The following is a 26,256-nucleotide window of genomic DNA, read 5'->3' on the forward strand; positions in this document are numbered from 1 at the left end:
ATATTTTCTTCATTTTGGTGTGTTCCTCTAATTTCTAATATTGGTAAAGTACCAAAAAGTGATTTAACATATTTTATATGAGCTTATAAACATTATTGGTTCCATTTTTTTCTAGATCAATTTTCCTCTGTTCAACTCACATTAATGGTTAACCACATTATTCTCTTTAAAAAATCTCTTTCTTTAGAGAAAACATTATTTTTCATTCAATTTTGGAAACACATACTATATTACTCACATATAATTATTATTAAAAAAAAAAAAAAAAAAAAAAACACTTTGCTTTGAAAATTTATACTTGACGAAAGGACCCTTTTCTTTGTACTCATATATAAGTACAAAACACTGTAGAACACTTCTCATTCTTACAATACAAACAATAAATAGCACTATGTGAATTCAAGGAAAGCGATGTAAACAAAACTAATATTTGTTCTCACGTTATGGCAAGTTCTTGCAATGCTAACAGCTATATGACTGTCTTAGACATTTACCACAGAACACTAAAATAGCTCTGTAACGTTGGAGAGAGAGAGAGAGAGAGAGAGAGAGAGAGGGACAAATCGACACTTTAGTGACAAAATAAACGAAGCATTCATCCATTTTATGGTCAGATTCGGAGCCAAACGCCCTCTTTGTGGTGCATACCTTAACGCCACCTATTCCTGACGTTCTTTTCCCTCTGTTGAATCCAGAAGAGCATAAAGCATCGTCTGCTAGACACTTTTTTAATCTCTCTCTCTCTCTCTCTCTCTCTCTCTCTCTCTCTCTATCTGCAGATAGGAAGTGAGGGCTAGATGGGGGGACAAAAGGGAGGGTAATAGGTAGGTCGTTTCGCTTGAAAACAACCTGCCTCAGCTGACCGTGACCAAATTATGACAAGCAACAACAACAACAACAAAAAAAAGCTGCAGCAAAAATATTTGCCAAACACATGAATACAGGGTACGCTAACGTCACGTGAGTAAGAAGCAGCAACCTTACGGGCAGGTAGATTTTCTTATAATCACAACCTCGGCAGGACCGGGCGCAAAACTAGTAAGGTATAGCGCAGGTTACGTTCTTCAGCGGCGTTGCCTAGAAAACGTAGTTGGTAACGATTTTGTATCGACTTCACGACTGACTGTTATTTGTCTACACAACTGTTGCAGGTATGGATGTACATATTTTATTTATTTGAATGGTTTTCGATTATCTATTAATAATAATTGCTTTTAAAAATCAACTACTTCTTTGAAGTTGTTGGATAAGAACTTCAACAACTTCAAAGATATTGTCTGGTTGTTTTGTGTTTAGGATCCGTGAAACACAAAGTCGTAACCATAGCAATAATGTCCAATTAAAAAAAAAAACAGGCGTGGTATGTCGATATTCTGAATATCCAGAAAATTCAGAAGTGAATTTGCAACTTCTAAATTTGAATTTGAATAAATTAGATTTTTATTAATCATAAAAATGGAGTTTCTGTTTACATTAAAAATTTTATATTAATAACTCGCAAAATTTAAAATATTATAAATAAAAATATCAATCGTAAAGCTGTTTAATTAAGGTAATTTTAATAGGAGGATTATTTTCAATAATAGGTTTTTAATAAATGCTTAGAATCAGAGGCTGAATGTGGGATGTCTTTCAGACTTCGAAAGGAAAAACAAATCATCTGTAACATTTGTAATCAACTTAAAGACAGCGCAAATGTAATAATTTATTAAAATTTAAGTAACATTTTAACAGCAGTTAAATTTATTGAATGTAAGAAAATGGCAATAAACAGTCACAACAAATGTTTACTGTAATGTCAATTTTGCCTAGTGTCAAACGGAAGCAAATTTTCAAAAATATTTTATTACTAAATTAAAGATATTGATATATAAAGGCCAATAATAATGTTCCGGTTTAATATTCTTAAATTTTATTCATATCTTTCATTTATATTGCTTCGTTCAGCATTTCTGTCAAAAGAATTGAGTAAGAGAGAGAGAGAGAGAGCCTACTTCATAATAACCTTATTTACAGTATCAGTTTGAGATTTGTTTAAATGCACCAGTTTCGTATTTAAAACTTAATTCATTGATATGATTATTAATATCCCGAGAGCAGTGATTCTATGCCTGTGAGGTCCATCTCGAAAATAATGAGCCCTAGTTAAATATTGGTTGGCGATAAAAATCTGTGATTTTCTGTACCTTCCTAAATATAGACAAAGTTCTACTGGGTTACGTCTTGAGTTTTTCTTTTTTTTCTCTTCTCGCTGTCCCAGAGTTGTAGCTTCTTTCTTTTTCTTTTTCTTTTTTTTTTTTTTTTGTATCTAACAGGTACAGTGCCACTATATTTGTTACTATATTTCACTGGCAGTAGCGTATCTCATTAGTTATGCTACGAAATATTTCTAGCGTATGTTGTTAGCTATTGAGTTATTTTCTGTTGAGCTTCAGAAATGTATTGAAGTGATTTAGTAATGGTGTTTATATTAAATAAAGGTAAATACCATTATATCACAAAGTCAAAGTTTCCTTCACGGCCGGAAAGATGGCCAGGGGATTTATATAGTGAAGAAATAACTGTCAGGGAGGAAGCTGACATCAAGATATCCAGTAAGTTAGTATAGTTGGTTAGGAAAATTGAAACACAATATTCTCTTCAATACACTCTAAACAGAGACTGCTGTATTATTTAGCAAGTTACAAGAGATAATTCAGGTTATGTTGTTTACAATTTGACTATATTTATAGAGCTGGCTCAATTAGCTCAAAGAACAGGTCTTTGGACTAAAATTTTTCTTATGTACTTCTTGTTGGTAGCGAATTTACAAAGCGTTGCACATAGTGACTGTGCAACTTTCAGAATTTGCGCAGGGATAAATCTATCAATCACGTGCAACCTGTTGCTGTTGGTAGTTAGGAAAGGAGTCGCCCGAAGAGTACAGAGTGGGATCCTACAATGAACAGCATCCCACAGATTAGGAGCTAAAATACGACATATTAGCATATTTACAGTTCCAGTGAGTCTTCTCTTGAAGATTGGCTTGTGGAGCCTTGGGATTTTTAGGGAATGCGCCAGGGCTCCAGTGCTGCTGATAGGGAGAACACCATGTTTATGATTGTCCACTTGAACAGCCAGTATTCAGAAGAGTACACTGGTTTCAGTGTTGTGGGAAGGGGTGCTAAAACCCATGTTTCTGCCCCATACAGGACTGCTGGGTGGACAACTGTTGTGATATATATCCTCGTGATGGTAATATCGTTGACATAGAGGAGATGTTGCTTCGCTTGCCATGTGTTAGATCCTGCGTTTTTTTTTCTCTCCTTTTATTAATATTAATATTATTATTATTATTATTATTATTATATTTAAAAAATCCCATAAAAGGGGTGATTGGTTGTGTCCGGTTACTATTATTATTGATACTATTGGTCGAGGAACTCTCTTACTGTCCTACAAGTGTTCAGGATTGCAGTTTTCTGTAGTTCCATGTAAGTGTTTTCTAGGAGGGCTATTGCTGTTAGGTCCTTATGGAGGATCTTTGGCACCATGCTGGTGGTTGACACGATAATCGGGATAGTCATTACTTAGTCCATATGCCACATATTTTTATATTTTTACTGGGACCGTATTACAAGTGCGGCCTGAGGCTCTTACTTGTAATACGGCAAACTTTCTTTGATCAGCTGGTATTTTTGCGCTAGCTCCTGATGTGTTATCCTGGCCACCTGGTCGTGTCTGTGTATGTATTCCGTTTGGGTTAACAATCCAGCGCATCCTGCGGTGATGTGCTGGATTGTTTCTCGGGCCAGGTTTCCGGGGTCCTTGGCAATGTATTTCCTGTAGTTTATAGTGTTGATTACCTGGTCTTCGATGGCGAGCATGAATCCTTCGGTCTCAGGAATAGACTTCCGTTCGTGAGCCAAGCATTGGAAACCATCTTATCTATGTAGTCTTGTTGGAGATCATTTAATGTCTGCCGTTGAGTATCTTCTTCGCCCGTCTTTCTGTCTTTGTTTCTTCTGTCTGTGTGGTCTCCTTGTTGATGTTGAGTGCCGTTTGTCTGTCTTTCTTATTGCTTGGTAGATTGGTGCTGTGTTTTCCTGGAAGTAATCCAGCAGGTTCTTAATCGTCTTCTTTTGTTCAGTGAGGTCAGTCAATCCCTCCCTCCTTCTTGGCTATGATCAGTCTCTCGATGGCCAATTTTGGGTGGTGTTGGCGGGTCTTGGTCATCATTATCCTAGTCGATCTCATAATCTCCTCCAGCTCTGTGTTGGTCTAATCTATGATAACGAAGAAGTACGTTAGTACTGGTACTGCATAATTGTTTATAGCTGTGACCATATTCCCGCCATTCAGCTTTGATTTTAGCAGGCTTCTCAGCCTCTGATGGTATTTCTCAATCAGGCGAGCCTTGATTTATTATGTGTATGAGTACACGTAGAGCGTTGTAGTCGAAAAGGAATCTAGTTATTCAAATAATAATCATAAATTAGATAGAGACTCCTTTACAAAGTAAAGAAAACTGTGTAAAATTTATGATTGTTTTCCTGAAATTAACAAATACGAAATTAACTTTTTAGCGAGGCCACTTGAAAGAAGTGCAACTCTACTGCAACTCGTTGTGCATGCAGTTTTTCTGCTAAGAGTGTAAAGAATAGAATAGGCTTCCTATGTTAAAATCCCAGGAGATTACCATATAGACATCAATAGTCTTATAAGAAATGTTTTTGAAAGATTCATTACTGTGTTTTTCGTTAGTAGTACCAATTTCGTTAATACCAGAGCAACTCGTTGTGCAGAAATGTTTTTACTGCTGTGATCATAAAGAACAGTAGAATAGACTATATATGGTAGAGAACTGTCCTAGGTTCTATAGACATCAGTAGTCCTACAAAGAAGTGTTTTTAAACGATTCATTGATTTTTTTTTTTTTTTTTTTCATTATTATCTTCAATAAGAAGACAAAGCAGAGAAGGCGATAGAGATTTTCAACATCATTCGAATTTATCATGATTCGCATTGTGTTAAATTTGAAATACACTTTAAAAATATTGGAAAATGTAAATAAATAATACTTACTAAAATGTTATATAGTTTATAAATGTTTTTAAAGCTATTAATTTTTTTTAATTATTGAAATACATTTATGCAAATAATAAGCAGAAATATATGCATGTGAACGTTTAAAGTTTCATGTGATTAAAATCGGACCAATAGAAATCGGTCAACTATTATTATTTTTGTTTAAATGTAGCTTCAAGTGATTTCAAGTTAATGCCAGATACTGTTGAGTAGCGCATTGATACGAATTTTTTGTCGAACAAAAACTCTAAACCGATCGAAGTTTTAACCGGACTTAAAACTCAGTACGGCAATAAAGTTTACAGTATAAAACTGCAATTTTATTTAATTGTAATTGACTTTACAATTTGGAGAGTTTGACTTATCCACTACTTTGGTCATAGTGCATGCACCTGGTTCGCATTGTATATTAGTTGATGCTGTCTTTTAGATCTTCGTGTCAGTGTAGTGACTTAATTACTTTTGAATATTGTGGGACTTCAGAGGACCATAGCAAACTTATTATTGGAAGGAGGAGGAATCATTAATTATTGAGGTTTCTGGCCCTTTTTCAAGAGGACCAGGTACGTTGCGCTAGGACCGGTCCCGGCTTGTCTCATTATAGACAAGAATTTTCTGAATGCTTTTCATTCGGGTATGAGTTAGAATATCACCAAAAGATTGTTCTAGAAATTATTCATATTTGAGATCGATCTTATTGAGAGGATAGGGGTAATTGATACCCCTCCTCTCCTCAGCATGAGGAGGCATTGTGAGGTGGTGTATTTGTGCCTTTATTTCATAACGAATATATTTTCCTGAATTTTTTTATGTTTTTGTTTGTTTATTGATAAAATACCTAGTGTATAAATAGAAAAAATGTAGAAAGTTTATTTATGGTATAAAATTAGCACAGATCAGTATTTGAAAAACATGTATAGCTTCTAAATTATAAAATAGCTAATGTCATTTGGTCTTAGTAGTAGCATTAGTACTGGCAAATGATGGAAGAAAGCAAGCTTATAAAGCATCAGCCAAAAAAAAAAACTTCCCACATCACCTGTTCATCCCCTCCAATAGTTTGTTCAGTTCATCGTTGAATTTAATCAAATAATCCACTTCTACACCAGTAGATGTAAGTTTGTTCCAATAATCACCGTCCGCTGACTGAAGACAAACCTCCTCACATCTGTCCTGCAAACGTCCTTCCTCTACTTGAATTTATGTCTCCTCATGTGCGTAGTCTGAACAAGAGGAAGAATACCGCCAGCACTGAGCTTGCTCAATCCATTCAAAACTTTAAATACCAGAGTCAGATAACCTCGCAGATCCCAAGTCTCCAGAGGCTGAAATTTTCAGAACCGGAGATAATACCCTTTCGTTCCCTTCGCCAGTCTTGTTGCCCTTCTCTACACCTGTTCCAGCATGTCTACATCCTTCCTAAAATGAGGCCACCAGACCTGAATGCAGTACTCAAGATGCGGCCTAACCATTGCCTTGAGCAATGGGATAATAGACTTCTTGTCTCTGCTAGCAAAGTTCGTGTATATCACTGACAAAACCCTGTCAGCTGTCCTAGTAACCTGTCTGCGCTGTTCAGAGAATTTCATATGTGACCGTACAATTATCCCCAGGCCTTTCTCATTTTCCACTACCTTGAGTGCAGTATAACACACAGTTGGTATATTAATCTGGGATTAGTGTTGCCTGTATGCAATTTAATGTTAAAGTTCATTTGCCATTTCTCGTCCCATGTGCCTAATTTTTCTAGATCTTGTTGCAGTAGCTTACCCTGATTACTGCCATTAACTACCCTGCCAAACTTTGTACTTATAGCAACTGCAAACTTAGACATTAAGCCTGATTTGCTTAATAAATACAGAACACAACAATGAGCCCGGCAGCGAACACTGCACAATTCGACTAATAACATTAGTCCACGAAGAGTAGTGTCCATTTATAATTATCAGTGGACACTGCTTATAATCACTCTCTGTCTTCTCCTATTCAACCATCCCTTTATCCATAGCAGAAACTTACTCTTAATGCCGCACTGCTCCAGTTTATACAGCAGTCTTTTATGCCCAACAGTATTAAAATACTTCTTGAAATCCAAGTGTATGATATAAAAATTATTTTTTGCATCAACTTTCTTTGCTATTGCACTGTAATATCCAATCAGATTGGTCAGACAAGATTGCCCCTTATCAAATCCATGCTGTGACTGCAGTATAATTGCATTCCTATATAGCTGGTCCTACATTACTTCTTTAACCACTGACTCCATTATTTTCCCTGAACAGAAGTTATAGAGAAACTTTTAATGAACAGGAAGGTGACATGAGTTATTATAGACCTGTAATAAATCATGTCACCTTTTGATTCCCTTGGTGAATTGGCGATACATTTGCACATATCCAACCCATTGGTAACTCCCCTGAATCCAAAGATGCTCTCACAATTATGGCTAAGGGTTGTATGCCTCCTTTGTTACCTCCTTGAATATAATAATATAGATCCCTTCGACCCCAGGTACCTTTTTTAATGTTAATGATCTAATTAGAACAAATGTTGCCTTCACAGCGAGTTTCCCTGGTATTGCACTTCTTTCAAACAAACGCTTCGCCAAAAGGTCAACTGCCCCAGCCCCATTTATTTAAAAGATCTATTTAAAAGGTCACCGAAACGGAGAAGACAGCCCTTCTAACTTCGTATATTCATATTAAAAGGTTATTAGCATTAGTCAGGAGCGGATTAAGGTCGGTTGAGACCCCGGGCGCAGAAGAAAATATTGGGCCCCTTTAAAAAAAGAGAGAGACAGGAAAAATAAAAATACATGTTAACCATTTTTTTAAATAGATAAAAAATATTATGTACTATTAATGTTTTATTTCTAATAAAATTTGAATATAATATATGTATACTATATTTAATCATAAAGTTGGAGTTTTGCGTGGGCCGTTCAGAAGTCGGGGCATCTATTCTATAACTGTCTTTCCTTAATTTGGATCTATACTCCCTCAGGTTCTTAATCTCAGCAAGTGGGAGTATCTCATCAGCATTGAGCCTGCTCAAACCATTCAAGGCTTTATACACCTCGATCAGATCACCTCGCAGGTGGCTAGTCTCCAGATGCTGCAACTGACAGAATTTAAGCCTCTCCTGTTAAGAGAACCCCTTTGTTCCTCTCACCAATCTTGTTGCCCTTCTCTGTACTCGTTCGAGCAACTCTTCATCCTTCCTAAAATGAGGCCTCCAAACCTGTACGTTGCACTCAAGGTGTGGTCTGACCACACCTTGAGTGCCTTGTACAAGGGGATAATCACCTCCTTGTCTCTACTAGCAAAATTCGTATATATCATTAACAAAACTCCATGACCTGCTCTGGCAGCCCGTCTGCACTGCTCAGAGAACTTCATATCTGACTGCACAATTACCCCGAGGTCTTTTTTCATTCTCCACCTCCCTGAGTGTAGTACCACACAGTTGGGAAGTTTCCCTTGGGTTACTGCTACCCATATGCAGTACTTTGCATGCAGTTATGGTTTTATCCTTCTCGGTCTTGACAAGACCGAGTTCATAGTTTCCTCAACTATATTTCCATGTAATACTCTAAAAAAAATAAAATATAAAATAATAATAATAATAAATAAATGAAAGAAAAGTGCCTACTTCCTGTAAACATTACGTGGTGTTTATGAAAACGTAAAGTTGATTTTCTTACATGATATCAATCAACTTCATTAATTAACATTTCCGTCGTTTCTGAAAAGAATTTTCGAAAACTGATAAAAGCTTTCACTAGATACTTTCCTGTTATTTTTTACGGGATGAAAGCAAAACAAAATCAGATATTACTGGAAGGAAAACCACTTAAAGCAATTGTAGCCTAGATAGCTAGTGCTCCATGAGGAAATGATGTGAATTTCCTTCTGCATGAGGAAACTACGAATTCATGTTTTTCAGATTGATAAGGTATTTCCCCTTAAGTGGAGAAGTGGTTTATTAATCATTAACTAACTAATCACTAACCAATATGATATCATTCTATTCAAGATCAAGTTATTAAAATTACCTCTTACGCTAGAATGAATCTTAAACGTGTTTATCTATTTCTTGTGTTCAATCTTAAATATCACTTAATCTTAAATGTGTTTTTCTATTTTCTTTGTAATTTAAAAAACCTTTACCTTTACCTCTGGGTGGCAACTAAATAAAAAACATTTCTTTAAAATTATCTGACCAAATACACACTGAAAGCTGAATTAATTAATAGCAATGTTATTTTCAAATACTTGTTAGTTAAAAATAAAGCTTTAACTGAAATAAAGTTTAAAAATGCTCGGGTTATCGAAAGTACTATTTTTGTAGCTCTCATACTGCACACTCAACCAACTTCAGAACAGCTTGTCTCGGTACCGAACTACTTTAAACAGCACTTCCTATTTCAACAGGAGAATGATGTTTAAAGTGGGGACATTCGACGGGTGGAGCATAATGTTCATTTGAATACTCTTCATTGGAATGAATATTATGGTCTCTCACAAGGAAAGTGTTATTTATTTTAATGAATACCAGCGCAACTCGTTGTGGAGGCAAAGTTTTTTCTGCTGTGATAAAAAGAATAGTGGAATAGGCTATCTATGATAAAGAACTGTCCCAGGTGTTCTAAATGGTTTTTGCAAGAGGTTTTTACAAGAAGTGGTTCTTACAAGAGGTTTTTTTGAACGATTCGTTAATTTTTTTTTTCATTATTATTTTGAATAATCAAGACGAAAACACAGAAGACGATATTCACTCAGAACAGAAGTTTGCAACATTCAAATTTCGTGTGATTACAGTGTGCTAGATAAGAAATAAATTTTAAAATATTAGGATATAGATGTAAATAATACTTTATAAAATGTTATATAGTTTTTAAATGTTTTAATCTTATATTTTTAATTTTTAAAATTATTTCACTCCATTTCACAAATAATGAGCAGAAATATAATGGAAGAACTAAGAGTTTCATATTTATAGTTTATGTTTATAATGGTTTTTCTTTCATTTTCAATATAATTAATACTTTTTTTTTTGAAAATGGGAGATGTAAAAACACACCTTTTTAAAATATTTTTTTGATCTTTTTATTAAAAATTAAAAAACATAAATTTTTAATGGATTACAGTAAGTACTTTAATACTACAATACCAAAGCAAATCGCTGTTATATCTTGTCTTCTTAGGCTAGAAATCAAGTAAAGGGGAAGAAGGATGGCCATTTTAACTTTTGCTTAGTACCACTTATAAGATCATTATCAATTGATATATCGATATCTGTTAAATATCGATACATTGTTTTGCATATATCGATATGTGGTTTGCGATACTTGAACTATTTAAAAACTAACATTTTACTATGGACGTTTTATTTTAAAAAGGTATCTAAATATATTTATATTTAATATCTATAAAAATGGATAGATTAAAAATTGAATCTATAAATAAAAATTAAATTTCATTATTCAAATCTTTTTATAAAAACAGCTTAAATAAAGAGACAACTTCAAAATTATCTAATACACATGTTGCAGAGACGCATTTATTTGTTCTTGCATTATGTATTATATAAGCATTGTATATTCAGGAATATATATACTGTACTGTACATATTTATATATTTTTGATTTTTTTCCTGTAAGAAAAAATGTATAATAATTATATGTAAATCTGTATTTTTGTATTTAAAATTATATTCAAATCGAGACCTATGCTATCTCAGAAGTTTTCTTTCAGTATTCGCTGTTCGTTAATGTTCCAATTCTGTAGTAGTAGTAGTGGCATGTGATGCAAGAAAGCAAGTGTATGAGCTTATGCAGCATCAGCCAAAATTTTTTTTACAAAACAAATCCCTCTAAATGTTTATCCAGTTCCCGATTAAATTTATTTAACCTATCAACTTCCACAACGACAGATGGAAGTTTGTTCCTGCAATTAACCACCCGCTGACTAAAGGCAAATTTCCGCACAATCTATTCTACCTCTGTCTTTCCTCAATTTGAATTTATTCCCCTTAGGTTCCTAATCTGAACAAGTAGAAGAATCCCATCAGAATTCAGCGTGCTCAACAAATTCAAGGTCTTATACACCTCAATCAGATCACCTTACAGGTGCCTAGTCTCCAGCCGCTGCAATTTGCAGAATTTAAGCCTCTCTTGGTAAGAGGATCCCTTCATTCCCCTCACCAATCTTGTTGCCCTTCTCTGTGCACGCTCAAGCAAATATACAAGGCGTGACCTGAGAGGCCTCCAGACCTGTACGCAGTACTCAAGGTGTGGCCTGACCATTGCCTTATACAGAGGGACAATCACCTCCTTCTCCCTGCTAGCAAAATTCCTATATATCATTGACAAAACCCGATGACCTGCCCTGGCAGCCTGTCTGCTTTGTCAGAAAACTTCATATCTGACTGCACAATTACTCCCAGGTCTTTTTCATTTTCTACCACCTTAAGTGTAGTACCACACAGTTGGTACGTTTCTCTGGGGTTACTTCTACCCATATGCAGTACTTTGCATTTGTCAAGGTTAAACTTCAGTTGCCACTTCTTAGCCCATCTGCCCAAATTATCTAGATCCTGTTGCAGTAGCACACTGCCATTACTGTCATTAACAACCCTGCCGACCTTTGTATCATCTGCAAACTTCAACATTAAGCCTGATGTACCTTCATCAATATCATTGATAAATATACAAAACAACAGTGGTCCCAACACCGAACCCTGTGGGACTCCACTAATAACATTAGTTCACGAAGAGCAACACCCATTGATTACCACCCTCTGTCTTCTCCCACTCAACTATCCTTTTATCGATTGTAGCCAGTTTACCCTTAATACCATTCTGCTCCAATTTGTACAGTAGTATTCCATGCGTAACAGTGTCAAAAGCTTTCCTGAAATCCAGTATATGATAAGCTGTTTTATTTGTTGAAAAGCTGTGTGATTCCTACGAAGTACCAACTCCTCAGGTTTCTGTGTAGATTTGAGGATAGTAGTCCATAGAAGGGCCCCTCCACATACTGTTTTGCGCAGTCGCTCCTGCCAAACATGGTATATGAATCTATTGATTATGAAGTTCAATATACTGGTATCAAAAGTTAAAGAAAAAACACAAAAATATAAATCAAAAACCTTGAAAAAGCAGTAGACTTTCGTTTTTTTTTAATTAAAATTGTTGATAATTTGTAACGATTGAACCAGTATCGATCTGAAATTACTGAGTTATGCAAATGATTCATGAGTGCGCTTTGATAATTCATAGAAACATTCTAATAAGGCTTGTCAATCTCTTTGGTATATACCTCATACGTGACATCGACAAATAAAACAGCTTTTCGGAAAAGATTCTGTGTCGTTTGAAGACCTTCTGTGATTAGCAATGTTTAAAGCGGACTACTTGCCCGTCGAAGATGATCATTGCTCTAGCCGCTGTTCATTTTCAAAAATCAGTAATTCAGTCACTCGTATTCGTGATCAGATCAGGAATGATCGATGTTTAATTAACCCCGAAGTTTCTAGTTAAAATGTTTTTTCTTGTGGGAGATGTCAATCAATTTTAACAGTATTTGGGAATGAGATGCGTTTCAACCAAGTTTGTATTTCGCATCGTCACTGATGATCATAGAGAGCGGCGAGTTTCCGCATCTTCGTCAACGTGCTGCTAATCCACACTTTGTTTCTCCCATGATTACTGGTGGCGAATCGTAGATGAATGTGTATTACCCAAAACAAAGGTCCAGCCCTCTCCTTGGAAGATTCATGTCTTCCGGAACCCCTAAAAAATGCAAGATACAATCTCGATCAAATGTGAAGACCATGCTTATCGTATTTTTTGACTCACAGGCATTGTTTATTGTGGATTTGCCCCATATGGTCAAACAGTGAACCAGAAATACTACAAAACAGTTCTACGGCAATGATAGTCAAGAGAAAACAGCTTCAGAAAATTGACGCTTGTGGCGTGGAAATGCCGCTTCACACCCAGCATTTTCCATTCAAGAATTTCTTGCAAAGCACTCCATAACCGTGGTTCTCCATCCGCCATATATTTTTGACTCCCAAGCTTAAACCCTCCTTAAAAGGTTACAGATTTGTAATGACTAAAGAAATTATTCTGAAATCGGCACAGGAACTATTAGCAATTCCAAAAGAAGCCTACATGGGATCCTTCCAGAAGTTTCAGAAGCATTGAAATCGATGTATATGATTTAGGTGTCAAGGCGACTATGTACTTTGAAGTAGATCCATTCGAATAGCTGATAAGTTTCGTCATTTCCAAAATATTATTTTCAGTCCATAACTTTTTAATCGTATCTTAAATGCAAGTTGTAACAGGTTGTACATGACTTGGTTTAAGAGGTCAGATAGAAATAGTGTTCGTAAATGAAGAATATTTTCTGTTTTTAATATTTGTATTTTACATAGGGTGCCGTATGTGTGCAAATCAGTGCGAGAATAGAAATGACCAAAGATTTAAGCGACTCTGAACGTGGCATGGTAGTTGGCACCAGTAAGACTATCTTGGAAATGGCAACCCTGCTTGGGTTATCAAGTATGGCTGTGCCTCGAATGCATCGGGATTGGTCCAATAATCAAATAGCGTCCAGCGAATGTCGATCTGCCGTTGGAAACAGCTCGATGAGAGAGGCCATCTCCGTTGGTCTCTCATCAAGTTCACGAGACTTGTGAAAGGCAAATAATGTCAGTCAAATAGTAACCCAGTATAATAGTAGTAACCAAAGAAGCATTTAAAAACGTATAACTCACCGTACCCTGTCACAGATGGAGTATCGTAGCAACGACTGAATTGGATTTCACTCCTTCCCACAAAACAAAGTAGTAGTAGTACGACTTCAGTGGGCACAGGAGCACCAACCTGGACAGTGAAGGATTAGAAAACGTTGCTCGGTCTGACGAACTCAGTTCATGCTGATGGGAGGGCCATGATATGGTGAAACCAGAATGAGTCCGTGGACTCATCATCAACAATGCAGGCTGCTAGTCGTGATTTAATGGTGTGTGGAACGTTTTTGTGGTGAACATTGGACCTCTTTAGACCCATGGAACAACATTTGGATGCTACAGATTATTAAAATTTGTTTCCGACAAGGCGTATTGCTTCCTGGTTCCAATGTATCCGTCTGCGAATGGGTTCCAACATTCTCCATTGTTACAAGGACAGAAATGTAGAGAACTGGTTCCAGGATCACAAGAGTGAATTTGGTTTGCTGCGGTGACTTCCCCAGTCATCAAGTCTCAGTCCAGTTGAGTACCTGTGGGATGAGGTGGAACGGCCTCTTTGGAGTTGAATCTGCAACTATCCGATTTGCAACGACTGTGGGAAGTGCCTGAGTCAACATAAGGCAGATCCATGTTGCATCCTTCGTCATCGTGTTCATGTCACGATGAATCCAGGCAGTTCCAAGGGCAGAAAGGGAAGGGGGGATTCTGCTAACTTTTAGGTAGGTGTACACTAATTGTATTTATAATAATCTTTGAGGGTAAACAAAATCTGTTTATGTGCAGTAATGTTTGGTTCAGTAGAGTCATCTAAACTTCCTCTGATTTTGTAAGAATACAATTTTATTTTAAGCATTTAAATAAAGGCTTTACATATGGGCATGCAGTTCACGTTATAAAGTTTTAAGATAAACCAATTTTTGTTAACTTTTATTTGTGAAAGTAAGGAGCGTACAGAAACATTTGTTCTGAAGAAAACTTAAGAAATCTAGTCTTCCTTGAGAGGTATACTGGTGTAATTAATATCTTCCTGTAGAATCACACTGAAAAAAATGTCATAATAAAATTAAACTGTCTTAAGCACCTCTGTACTAAATATATAGTATGAAAGATTATAAAATTACAGTTACATTTTGAAATTGCATGATACACACAAATTTGCCAACAGATATTTATACCTACTTGTGCTCCACAGTTACGTGAGGGATCTAAATATCCGTTTGCAAAGTTATACACGACGAAGTCCATCCCCCTAAGTTTCTCTCTAATTACTGCACTGTATATATACACTGCCTTACCACTAATATCCAGACACCTGCATATCTACAAATAATCTTTATTTACAGGAAAATTAATAATTTATACTGAAACCTTCAGCCTTTATAACAGTGTCTAGTCTTCATGCAGCACTCTCCACTAGTTTTTTTTTTTTTTTTTTCAATGGCTTTCGATATTTTCTGCCATTCAGCCTTCAAAGCGGTGTCCAGTTCGGCTCTGTATTTTTGCAAGTCTGTCCTAAGATTAAGTTCTTTCCAAAGGTTCTCTTCGGGGCCAGGGCTCTGGCCCCGAAGAGAACCTATGGGAAGAACTGGAAAACGACAACTCATGAAGATGGCATGTATGTGAACCAGTACAATTAAAATAAAAAAATATATATATATATATATTGTACGTGATAATTTTTGTAAGGTTCAATTATAATATGTTCAAAATGTGTTCTGTGTTCAATGAATAATCATTACGATGGTGAATGTTTTTAATCTGTAAGGGCGTGAGACTGAATCACGTGAGCAGTACAGAAAATCGCGCAGTGATGTCATGACAAATACGATTTGATTATCTAGACTGAATAAGGCTCATTTGTACCTGTGATTTTCTATTTGAAATAAAATATCAAATACCCTAACATAATTCACCCAAGAGAGCCTCCCTCAATCTCTAGATTTTGAGGAAGGGTCTCCTTGGTGAATTGCGTTATCTATAGGGTCGGTTTACCCATATTGGGGAACTAAACGGTCACACACAGCATCAAATTGAAGGAAAAAACGTGGTTAAAATTAAAATAAAATAAAAAATTAAAAGATGGAAAAATGCAAATAAAATAATGATGTCATTGTTTCAATTCACGCAAGCGTGCTCAGGAAATATGATTTATAATTAGTTTTTAAATATTTCTGAGAAGTTATTAATAAAAATTTCAAAAATAACTAATAATTCATAAAAATTCGTTTTAACTTCTACGTTAGATGACCAACCCCAATTTTGACAAGCAACAAATCAGGCGCAATTACTAAGTTATAATTCCAAGCAAAATTTTTTCTAGTCATCCAAAAACATCAGCCTATACCTGCACTTAGAGTTTAGGGGCTGGTATGGCCGATTTTACGCTGACTCAATAGATATATTTTTAACTATTGATGAATCTTTTCTATGTCATTTTCAGTTTTCCTTTCTGTCTGTTCTTGTGTAACCAGTTGGCGAGCTGATTATTCTGTAAGATACGGTTTCCAATGAATTATTATGAAAATCCGTCTTCCACCCATGCGGAAATATGAGACAATTTTGCCTGTTCGTCAATATCGAGGCTTGATAAATGTGTTTTTTAAATCGACATCGTCTTGTCTGGTGGATCTATAAATGTAGTGTGGTTCCGTCTTACCGCTCTATATACTTAAAAGTCATACTCTGAGTCATCCTGGTCCAGGCGGTTTCTTTCCTTCATGTTATATGTGCGGCTTCATTGCCTTACAGGTTTTTCTGGAATTTCTTACTAGGAAGACGTTACCTTTTACCTTAAGTTCAGGTTATCTTTTTTCCTGCAAAGCTTAGATATATGTTTATCATTTAAATAAACAAACTTTGATAAATAACATAGAGCTATAAATAAAATAGGCGTAACCAGATTGAAAATTCCGCTTTAAAATATGTCATAGCCTACTAGGATACAGGCCATGGCATGAAATGAAGATGGCTTGAAAGACTGGTCTGGGCTAAGGAATATTAAGACAGTACGATTTCGACGTTTACAATTTACAATTAAAAAATGATGTTCTTTTTTTTGATATCTGCTTAAGGAAATAAATTTCTAATACATGAAGTATTTTTTTTTTATTTTTTTAAAAATTATTATTATAAAGGGGAAAAATTCATTTCAATTAACGAAGTCACTAATGGGTAATTGTAAACTTTCACTGTTAAAGATATTTCTGCTTACATTATAAATTTCGAATTAAGTGATGCAGAATGAAATAATATGAAATTTGAACTAAATTATACAGTTTGATATCCAAATCTTTATTTACGGTATACATGTTCAGAATTTATATTATTTTCAGCAATATATATTTTAAATTGTACCTAATAAAGAAGAATTGTATATAATATAGAAGATGTTACGAGCGCCATGTTTTATGAATAAATGTCTGTTTTTTGCGAAATAAACAATTTTGGATACTAAAAAAAAATTAAGAAATGTTTCTGAACTGGCCACTAGAGGCGCTTTATTCATTCTATTGGATTATTTTCTGAAAACACGTTCAAGTTGATTTATCACATTAATATTATAGCCTACTGTTATCGAAACTAAATTTAGAAAATATAAAAATTTATCATTAAGCAATATACACTAATAAATATATTTTAGTTTTATTTTGATTTATTTATTTTTCTACAAGGAAAGATATGGTATAGCAGTTGCGTCAAGATGATATTAATAATCCTATTAGAATACAAGTCCCGGCAAGAAATCAAAGATGGCTGCAATAACTTCTGGTCGTAAATTAAAATATATTTTTGAAATAACGCTTTTATTAATTGCACTTTTTATTACAGTAAGAGAGGATTATAATATATTCTCATGAATTGAAATTTAAGAAATTATTTTATATTTCTTTAAAAATTATACAGATGACATCAAAACAGGAGATATTTAATTTAATTTAATGGAGAATAAAACAAAAATGTTTGCATTACAGTATAAGAATAGAAATTTCAATCGTAGCTTACCAACATTTCAGTTTTACCGCTTAATATTGCTAAATGAAATCAAGTATAGCTTTCTTATTAGTTGTAAGTTAAGTTTGCTTTATTACAAAAATATTTTTTAAACATAAAGATGTAAAATAAATCGGGTGCATCTACAAAAATGTAGGTGACGCTTCTTGCTATTTTCTTGATTGATAACCAAGTAAACATATTACACAGACAAAAACAAGAACTGAGCCTTATTTGTAAACAAGTCGTTTATACCTGACATCTCATTTACCTCTTCCAACACTGTACAGAAATGGTGTTTCTCCAGTCTCTGCACATCATACTTAATAACAGATCATGGATCATTGAATGCGAAGCTCTTACAGTTTAATCTGACCACTACAGATTCTTGCTTAAGCGGTGGCATCGAGGACTGGAAACACATAATTTATCCTTGCCCAATTTACCAAGACCTTCGGCAACAGATCTCAACTACACCTGGAAATGAACACGATTTAATCGCAAATTAGAATTAGCATTAGCATTAGTAGAGGCATATGATGCAAGAAAGCAAGCTTATGCAGAATCAGCCAGGAAAAAAAAAAAAAAAACACTCCCATTTCACCCCCCCGTTATTCGAAATACCTGTCCAGCTGAGCCTTAAATTTATTTAGGCTATCAACTTCCACAACAAGGGATGGAAATCTGTTCCACCAATCAACTACCCCCTGGCTAAAGGCAAATTTTCACACATCTATCCTACATCTGTCTTTTCTCAATTTGAATTTATTCCCACTCAGGTGATTATTCTGAGCAAGAGGAAGAATCCCATCAACACTGAGCATGCTTTCAAGGCTTTATACACCTCTATCAGATTACCTCGCCGGTGCGTAGTCTCCAGACACTGTAATTTGCAAAACTTAAGCCTTTCTTCGTAAGAGCAACCCTTTGTTCCATTCACTAATCTTGTTGCCCTTCTCTGAACTCGTTCCAGCAGCTCTACATCCTTCTTGAAATGAGGCCTCCAGACCTGTATACAGTACTCAAAGTGTGTCCTAACCATTGCTTATACAAGGGAATAATTACCTCCTTATCCCTGCTAGAAAAATTCCTGTATATCATTGACAAGACACCATGAGCTACTCTTCATCCCGTCTGCACTGCTCAGAAAACTTCATATCTGCCTACATAATTACCCCCCAGGTCCTTTTCATTCTCTACCACTATCAGTGTAGTACCACAGGATTGATACTTTATATTTGTCAAGGTTAAACTTCATTTGCCACATCTCAGCCCATCTGCTCAACCTTTCCAGATCCTGTTACAGCAGCATACTGTCAGTAGTCTCCTTAACAACCCTGCCAAACTTTGTATCGTCTGCAACTTGGACATTAAGCTTAATATACCATCATCAATATCATTTATAAATACAGAAAACAACAAAGGACCCAACGCTGAACCCTGAGGGACTCCACTAATAACATTAGTCCACAATGAGCAGTGTCCATTGATTACCACTCTGTCTTCTCCCCCTCAAACCATCCCTTTATCCATTGCAGCAATTTGCCTCCAATGCCACACTGCTCCAATTTGTGCAGCAGTCTTCTATGTGTAACAGTATCAAAAGCCTTTCTAAGATCCAAATATATAATATAAAAGTTATTCCCTGCATCCAGTTCTTTTGTGACTGCATCATAGTATCCAATCAAATTGGTCAGGCAAGACTCCCTTAACAAAACCATGCTGTGTCCGAGCTATAACTGAAGTCTTGTCTAGATGATCCTGCAGTGCTTCTTTAACACATTTGCACATCTCTAGTCTATGAGTACCCCCCCCCCTGAGTCCAAAGAAGCTCTCATAATTATGGCTAAGGGTTTGCTTACTTCTTTTGCTGCCTCCTTTTATATAACTAGATAGATCCCATCCACCCCGGGTGCCTTTTTTATGTTTATCTTCAACAAAATCTCCTCCAGTTTCCTCTCAGTTATTACAAAATCATCTAGCTCACTGCCAGAGTTCACTTCACCTCTGGCATTCCCCTTCCTGAATAACTCCTCATGTGTGAATGTAGATGCAAAATACTCATTTAGTTGGTTAGCCACCTGAGCAAGATCACCAACAGTTGAACCACCAATATCCAGTGGACCAATCTGATTCATTCCTTTCCTTTTAGAGTTTACATAGGTAAAGAATTCTTTGTTGTTTTTCTTTGCATCCTTTGCCAAGGATTTCTCATAATCTGCCTTTGCCTGCCTAATCTCCTTTGTGAGTTGGTTACAGACCAACTTATATCTATCATAAGCTTCCATGTCACCCATTAATTTATATGTATCCCATGCATTTTTCTTCTCTGCCACATGTCTCTTTAGTTCATCTGACATCTATATAGGCCTTAACCTTGAACAATATTTCTTAATTGGTATGTAAAGCCTAGTAGCTTCCAAGGTAAATTCTTTGAATGCTCCCATTTTGAATTTGCTGTTGGTAACATCATCAGTTGGTCCCACCGTATAGAATTTAAATACTGTCTCAGACCACCGTAGTCACCTTTACGAAAGCAAAAACCCTTCCTTTACCCCTGATGGTAGTTACCTCTTTGAGTAAATCCCGCTTTAGCACACTGTGATCACTGCCATCTAGTGGTTCCTTTATCTGCAGATTCTTAATGCATGAAGAATTACTACTGATAATCAGATCAAGAGTATTACTCCCTCCAGTTGCCTCCCGAATATGCTGATGTAGAAAACAATCATCCAATAAATCCACAAAAGCCCTGCTAGTGTGTGAGTGACCAGCCCCCAAATTCCAGTCAATATCTGGGAAATTAAAATCTCCCATTATAAGACTCTCTGATTTACTGGCCCACTCTATTTCCCTGTACAGTTTCTTATTATACTCATCAGAGTCATTAGGCCTATAGCACACTCCTACTCTCAATTTTGATCTCCCAATGCTTGTCTCACCAAACTGACTCGACACTGCACTGTCCAGCGATGTCGACTGGCTGTACTTCCTTGGATTTTATGTGTTTCTTAACTAATAGCATAACCCCTCCTCCTTTCCTATCCCGTCTATCCTTTCTGTACAAATTGTACTCCCCAAATTCCAATTCTGCATTCCTTATATCTGTGTGACACCACGTCTCTGATATCCCAACAATATCCGCCTTTGATGTTTTGAGCAATACCTCAAATTCATCAAATTTATTTACCAAACTCCTAGCATTGGTGTACACGCAAATATACATGCACCTGTTCCTATTCTTAGCTACCCTAACACAACCCATGTGCTTACAAAGACTCCCAACTGTCTCTGAAATACCCTGCATCTTGTTTTACAGGCTGCTGCTCATTCCAATAGAAGCAGTGCAAGAATCACTTTTACCTCTGCCAGTGGCTACTGTTAATCTATTAATCCTTGTATCCCCCCAATCTAGCAGTTTTCCGACACACCTAACACTGCCTCGATAGCATCAGCAAACATTCTTGCACCCTTTCTATTTAAGTGTACCCCATCCCTGTAGAAGCAGTCTCTCATGTTAACAAGTACAGACCAGGCTGAAAAAAAATTCTACCCCTTGAGTCTTGCACAATATTTCCAGGGCCGAATTGATCGACAAGGCTCTCATTATATACTCCCTCCAATAAGGAAACTCTTGAAATCTTCCAAGAATTTGCAAAAGAAATTTTTAAGAGACGGCGCCAGCTAACCGGTTTCCCTACTATCAGGATATCTGCCTTATAACTGAATTGTGATTTTAACGACCATCATTGACTGTATATGTTTTTCCTCTCTTCCTGGCATCAGTTCCACTGAGTTTTCTGTTCTGTCATGTGTCACCCTGGCCAAGGCTACCTGAAATTTTATTATGAAACAAGAGGAACCAGACTTTACCTATTGATTTCTCTAACGACTCGACTACTGCTGATTGCCACCCCATCACTAAGCTACATAAACACTGCTCAATTCATTATTCTTGGCCGTTTTTATTTATTTTATTTTATTATTATTATTTTTTATTTATCTGCTGGTACCACCGGGTTGGGCTCCCAGTGGCACCGGATTTGCTGGCATCCACTGGAATTGATTTTTCCTAGTGAATGCGGGATTCTTACCTTGTCACTTTCGTTTGACAGTACGCGTATTGTTGTGACCCGCCTCCTCATGGCGTGGACGGGTACTAGGGAGCAGCCATCTTGGTAATCGCTGCTCTCTAGTAGCTAAGTGGCCAGATGCAACAAAACAACAGAACAAGATACACACTTCGCAGACATAACACCATACTTGTATCTGGCCATTTCACAGAGCTCTGTACTCATCACAGTGTGCCATGGCGGAGTTGAACTAACGTTTAGGTGCTGCCGTACATAAGACACAACACATGTTACATGAAAGCAAATAAGGAGGAAGAATTAATAGGAGGAACTGGTCATCCTATTTGTTTCAGTTCTTTTCTCTCTTTTGATAGAGATCAGCAATAAGAGGCTTTGAAGTCGACTGGTCTTCATTTCCAAACAGTGACCAAGCATTTGTTAATTCCTGTCAGATCGGTAGTATTTGCTCATACTGCCTTCCGATGAACTGTACAACGCATTTTCAAAACCTTTCGGAAAATATATATCATAATAATCTCCTGGAGATTACAGAGCACGAAATATGCAACATCATGACTAATAAATTTATTTGGAAATAGTGTTCAAGTTCTGATATGAGTTCTTTGTAAGTTGACGGTGGTGGAAGTTGACTCGTTCATTCTGGGTTTTACGCATAGCAAAGTTAAATTCTAACAATCCCCAGAAAGTTGAGCTCACAAGAACTACAAATCACATACCTGAGATTACTCTCTTTCCAGGTCAGTATTTAGCATTTTACCTCATAAGCACTTTCCAAGTGATCAACCATTACATATTCGGCCAATTGGATTTAAACTGTTTTCTTAATGCTCACAGTAGAACACACTCTACTTTCACCATGAGTTGCCTTGGTATTGCACTACTTACAAACACATTTGTTTGAAAGTACTGTAGTACAATTGGCAGATCAACCATTTGGCTATGCCATTACATCTTTAAGAGGTTAATTTTCATTTAGAAATTGTCTTATCTTTGCAATAAATGACATTGAAAGATGCTGACGAAATGCATGCATTGCGTTGAAGATAAAAATATAAATAATAATAATTCCAGGAATTTTTTAAAAATGTATACATGTAATAGCAATAATAATAAACTTTGTTACTCTGCTATTTATGAAAAGGTAATAATCATTATATTTCTCTTCTCTCTTTCTTTTTCAGTGAGGGATGCCTCAGTACAAGCTCATAGATTATACTTTTCCAACAGCTGGTGAACTTGCCCGAGCAATATTCGATTATGCTGGCGTTCAATATGAGGACGTGAGGCTAGACAAAGACAAGGCAGGAGATGCTGAGAAAGGTAAAAATTTCTAATAATAATAATAGTTTTTATATATGTATTTAAAGGGCCTCAAATTTGAATATGGCCGATGGCCTCTTTCATCCTTAATTCGGCCCTGACTCTAATATGAATATTCTTTATGAAAATATATTTTCGAATTTTTATTTTATTTTCAGCTGCTCCTTTTGGTACCCTTCCAGTATTAGAGGTCGATGGGAAACCAATAGCTCAACACCAAAGTATATGTCGGTATTTGGCCAAAGATCATGGTAAGCTAAAAAATAATAATAATAATAATTAATAAATACTTATTTAAAATAGGAAATGCATTTAAAAAAACATACACGATAAAATAAGAACTTCATGAACGTTCTTATCTATTTTATGTATAGATAAATGTGCATAAAAATAAAACAAAAGTTTATAAAAGAGAAATTATAGTTTAATATATCATAAAAATAATTACATTAATATATTTAAGGAATAAATATAGCAGGAATAAATAAGGAATAAATAAATATAATTAAGCGCTATTGGAATAAAATAAATTAAAAGTTTTACTCCATAATATATTTTTAAATTCTTCCTGCCTAATCATATTCTGATCATCTTATAAAAATCTGCACACGTTAAATTAAGCTAAATTTACATAAAAACTAAATTAATTAATTTAATATTCAGACAGTTTCAGATATATTTGGGCTCCCCCTCCGCTAGATTACCCAACAGCTCCCATGTGATCTTTAACAAACTAGATCAAAGCTGTCGGGCCTCCTGACTCGTTGGACTTCGAGGATCCAACTGTATGGTAGCTTCGCCACTGTGATCACTGAATATATTTTTTTTGAATTGCGTACAAATAATATTTTTACACGTATCTTCTACTTCCAATCTCTTGTACGTTTTAAAAGCATACATTTAATAAATTTTCTTTTTTTTCCCCAAAACTCATTTTCAAGTGATTTCGTTTCTTTACTTTTTTTTTTTCATATTTGCAGGATTGGCAGGGAAAGATAACAAGGAATCCGCATTGTGTGACCTCATCATGGATGGACTGTGGAATATGTTGGCTAAGATGCGACGACAAGAAGTCTATCTGATGACTCGCGAACAGCGGGTAAGAAATTTTTTGGTACACTTTTGTTTATTATTAATATTAATTATAACTGATTAATTAAGTTAATGAGCGCATTACGTTACATCTCAGTCGGTTTAGATTTTTTTTTTAATGTTGAACTAGTATTGGTACTAGCAGTGGAAACATGATTCAAGGAAGCAACGCTTACATCTAAATGCAGAAAATCTTAATTCTCACAAACACAGCAAATTTGTCTTTGTAACGAGTTGCTCTGGTATTGCACTACTTTCAAACAAATGGTCTCCCCGAAAGGTTGGTTGATGAGACTGCTATGACAACTTATTTTTGGACTAACTGGTCCGTCATTAGATAGGTGTTCTCTAGTGATAACACGAGAGGAAACAGTTGTAAATAAATTTTTCGATATGAGCTGCCATGCAGTTTACAAAATCAATACAATATCAGGGCAACTCAATATCAGGGTTACAAAAGGCAAGTTTCATCTTCTGTGAGAATCAAGACCATTTCATTATTTCATGCAATTTAAATCCTACTGGTCACAAAAACAGAGAAAGAATGAAATAGTCATTATGAATGTTTATAGATTTAAACAAATTCAGTGTTTGTGTGTAATATAAAGGAAAATATAAGGAAATATAAATGTTTTCCTCTAAAACTGTTCAACCACTAAACTGAACAGTTTTAAAATCTCTCTAAAATCCGGAAATTTTTTAAATTTGGCCTTTTAATCCTCAAAAATGTCAGATTTGAGTTTAGTGTATTCTGACTTTGCTACCTGGATGATTCTATTCAATACGAAATGTCTGACTCTTATGGTTTTTTACTTCCATTATATTCTTTGACAGAAAGTTTTCCCTCCTTGCTATGTGTCCAAAAAATTTGAATTTTCTTCTGTTGATTCCACGAAGAAGAATTCTAGGCCTGCCAGTTTTATTCGATATCCACTCATTTGTTCTTCGATCGAGATAAGAAACACGCAGTATTCTTCTGTAACACCAAATTTCAAATGCCTCAATTTTCTTCTTGGCAACTCTTTTCAGATTCCATCCTTCGCATCCATAAGTGGCAGTTGGAAAAATTAACGAATCTCAGTTTCGTCTTTAAGGACAGATCTTGATCTCTCCATAATTTTGTCAGATCAGTGACCAACGTTTTAGCAATTGCCTGTCGTCGCTTTACATCATTTGAGCAGTCACCATTTTTATTTATTCCTGACCCTAAGTAATAAAATTCATAAATTTCTTTGATATCTTACCCATGAACCTTCACTCTACTGGAGCAGAGATTATCACCAATTATAATTTTAGTTTTACTCACATTCAGAAACCGTCCTTTTTTTCTTACTTGCTTCACATACCCTTCTCATAGTTTCTTTAAGATGATCCTTGTAATTGCAAATTAGCGTAGATCATCTGCATATCGAAGGTTGTTTATCTTCAGTCCTCCAATTTTGATGCCAGTGTCCAAATCTTCCAAAACTCCACTCATGATATCTTCAGCCCGTACTGAAAAGGGCCCATGTGTTTCCCATGCTGGTTCTTTCAGTTCCTTCCTGTTCCCGGTATAGTAGCTTAATCAGCTGAATAATATGGATTGGGAATCCCATATTAGTCATCGTTTCTCATGTCGAACACAATCAAATGCTTTCGAATAATCTATAAAACACAAATCGACTGGAAGATTGAATTCTTTGCATTTTTCAATGATCAGTCGTAGACTTAAGATCTGATCTCTGGTTGCTCTGCCCTTTCTGAAACCTATTTGTTATTTTGGCATTTCTTCTTCAAGTTTCCTTGAAATTCTGTTTAGTATGATTTTAAGAAGAATTTTGCTAGCATGAGAAATTAGGCTAATAGTTCTGTAATTTGAGCAAAATTTCAGATCTCCTTTTTTTGGAAAGAGAATGAAAATTGATTTCTTCCAATCTGATGGCCACTGTCC

General features: G+C 35.7%; 1 protein-coding gene across 1 annotated transcript in view; it reads left to right on the forward strand.

Annotated features, from left to right (window-relative positions):
- Positions 1–1,013: 1,013 nt before the first annotated feature.
- LOC150083549 (glutathione S-transferase 3-like) overlaps positions 1,014–26,256 on the forward strand; it is a 33,543-nt gene continuing 8,300 nt past the window's right edge. Inside the window, exons 1-4 of the mRNA XM_090377353.1 lie at positions 1,014–1,151; positions 23,096–23,234; positions 23,393–23,485; positions 24,215–24,333. Coding sequence (XP_090233479.1) covers positions 23,102–23,234; positions 23,393–23,485; positions 24,215–24,333 — 345 coding nt within the window. The 5' untranslated portion in view covers positions 1,014–1,151; positions 23,096–23,101. The remainder of the gene's footprint in view (positions 1,152–23,095; positions 23,235–23,392; positions 23,486–24,214; positions 24,334–26,256) is intronic.

The sequence above is a fragment of the Mastigoproctus giganteus genome, chromosome 7 (assembly GCF_048544385.1).
Source record: "Mastigoproctus giganteus isolate SK-2022 chromosome 7, ASM4854438v1, whole genome shotgun sequence".
Classification (NCBI taxonomy): Eukaryota; Metazoa; Arthropoda; class Arachnida; order Uropygi; family Thelyphonidae; genus Mastigoproctus; species Mastigoproctus giganteus.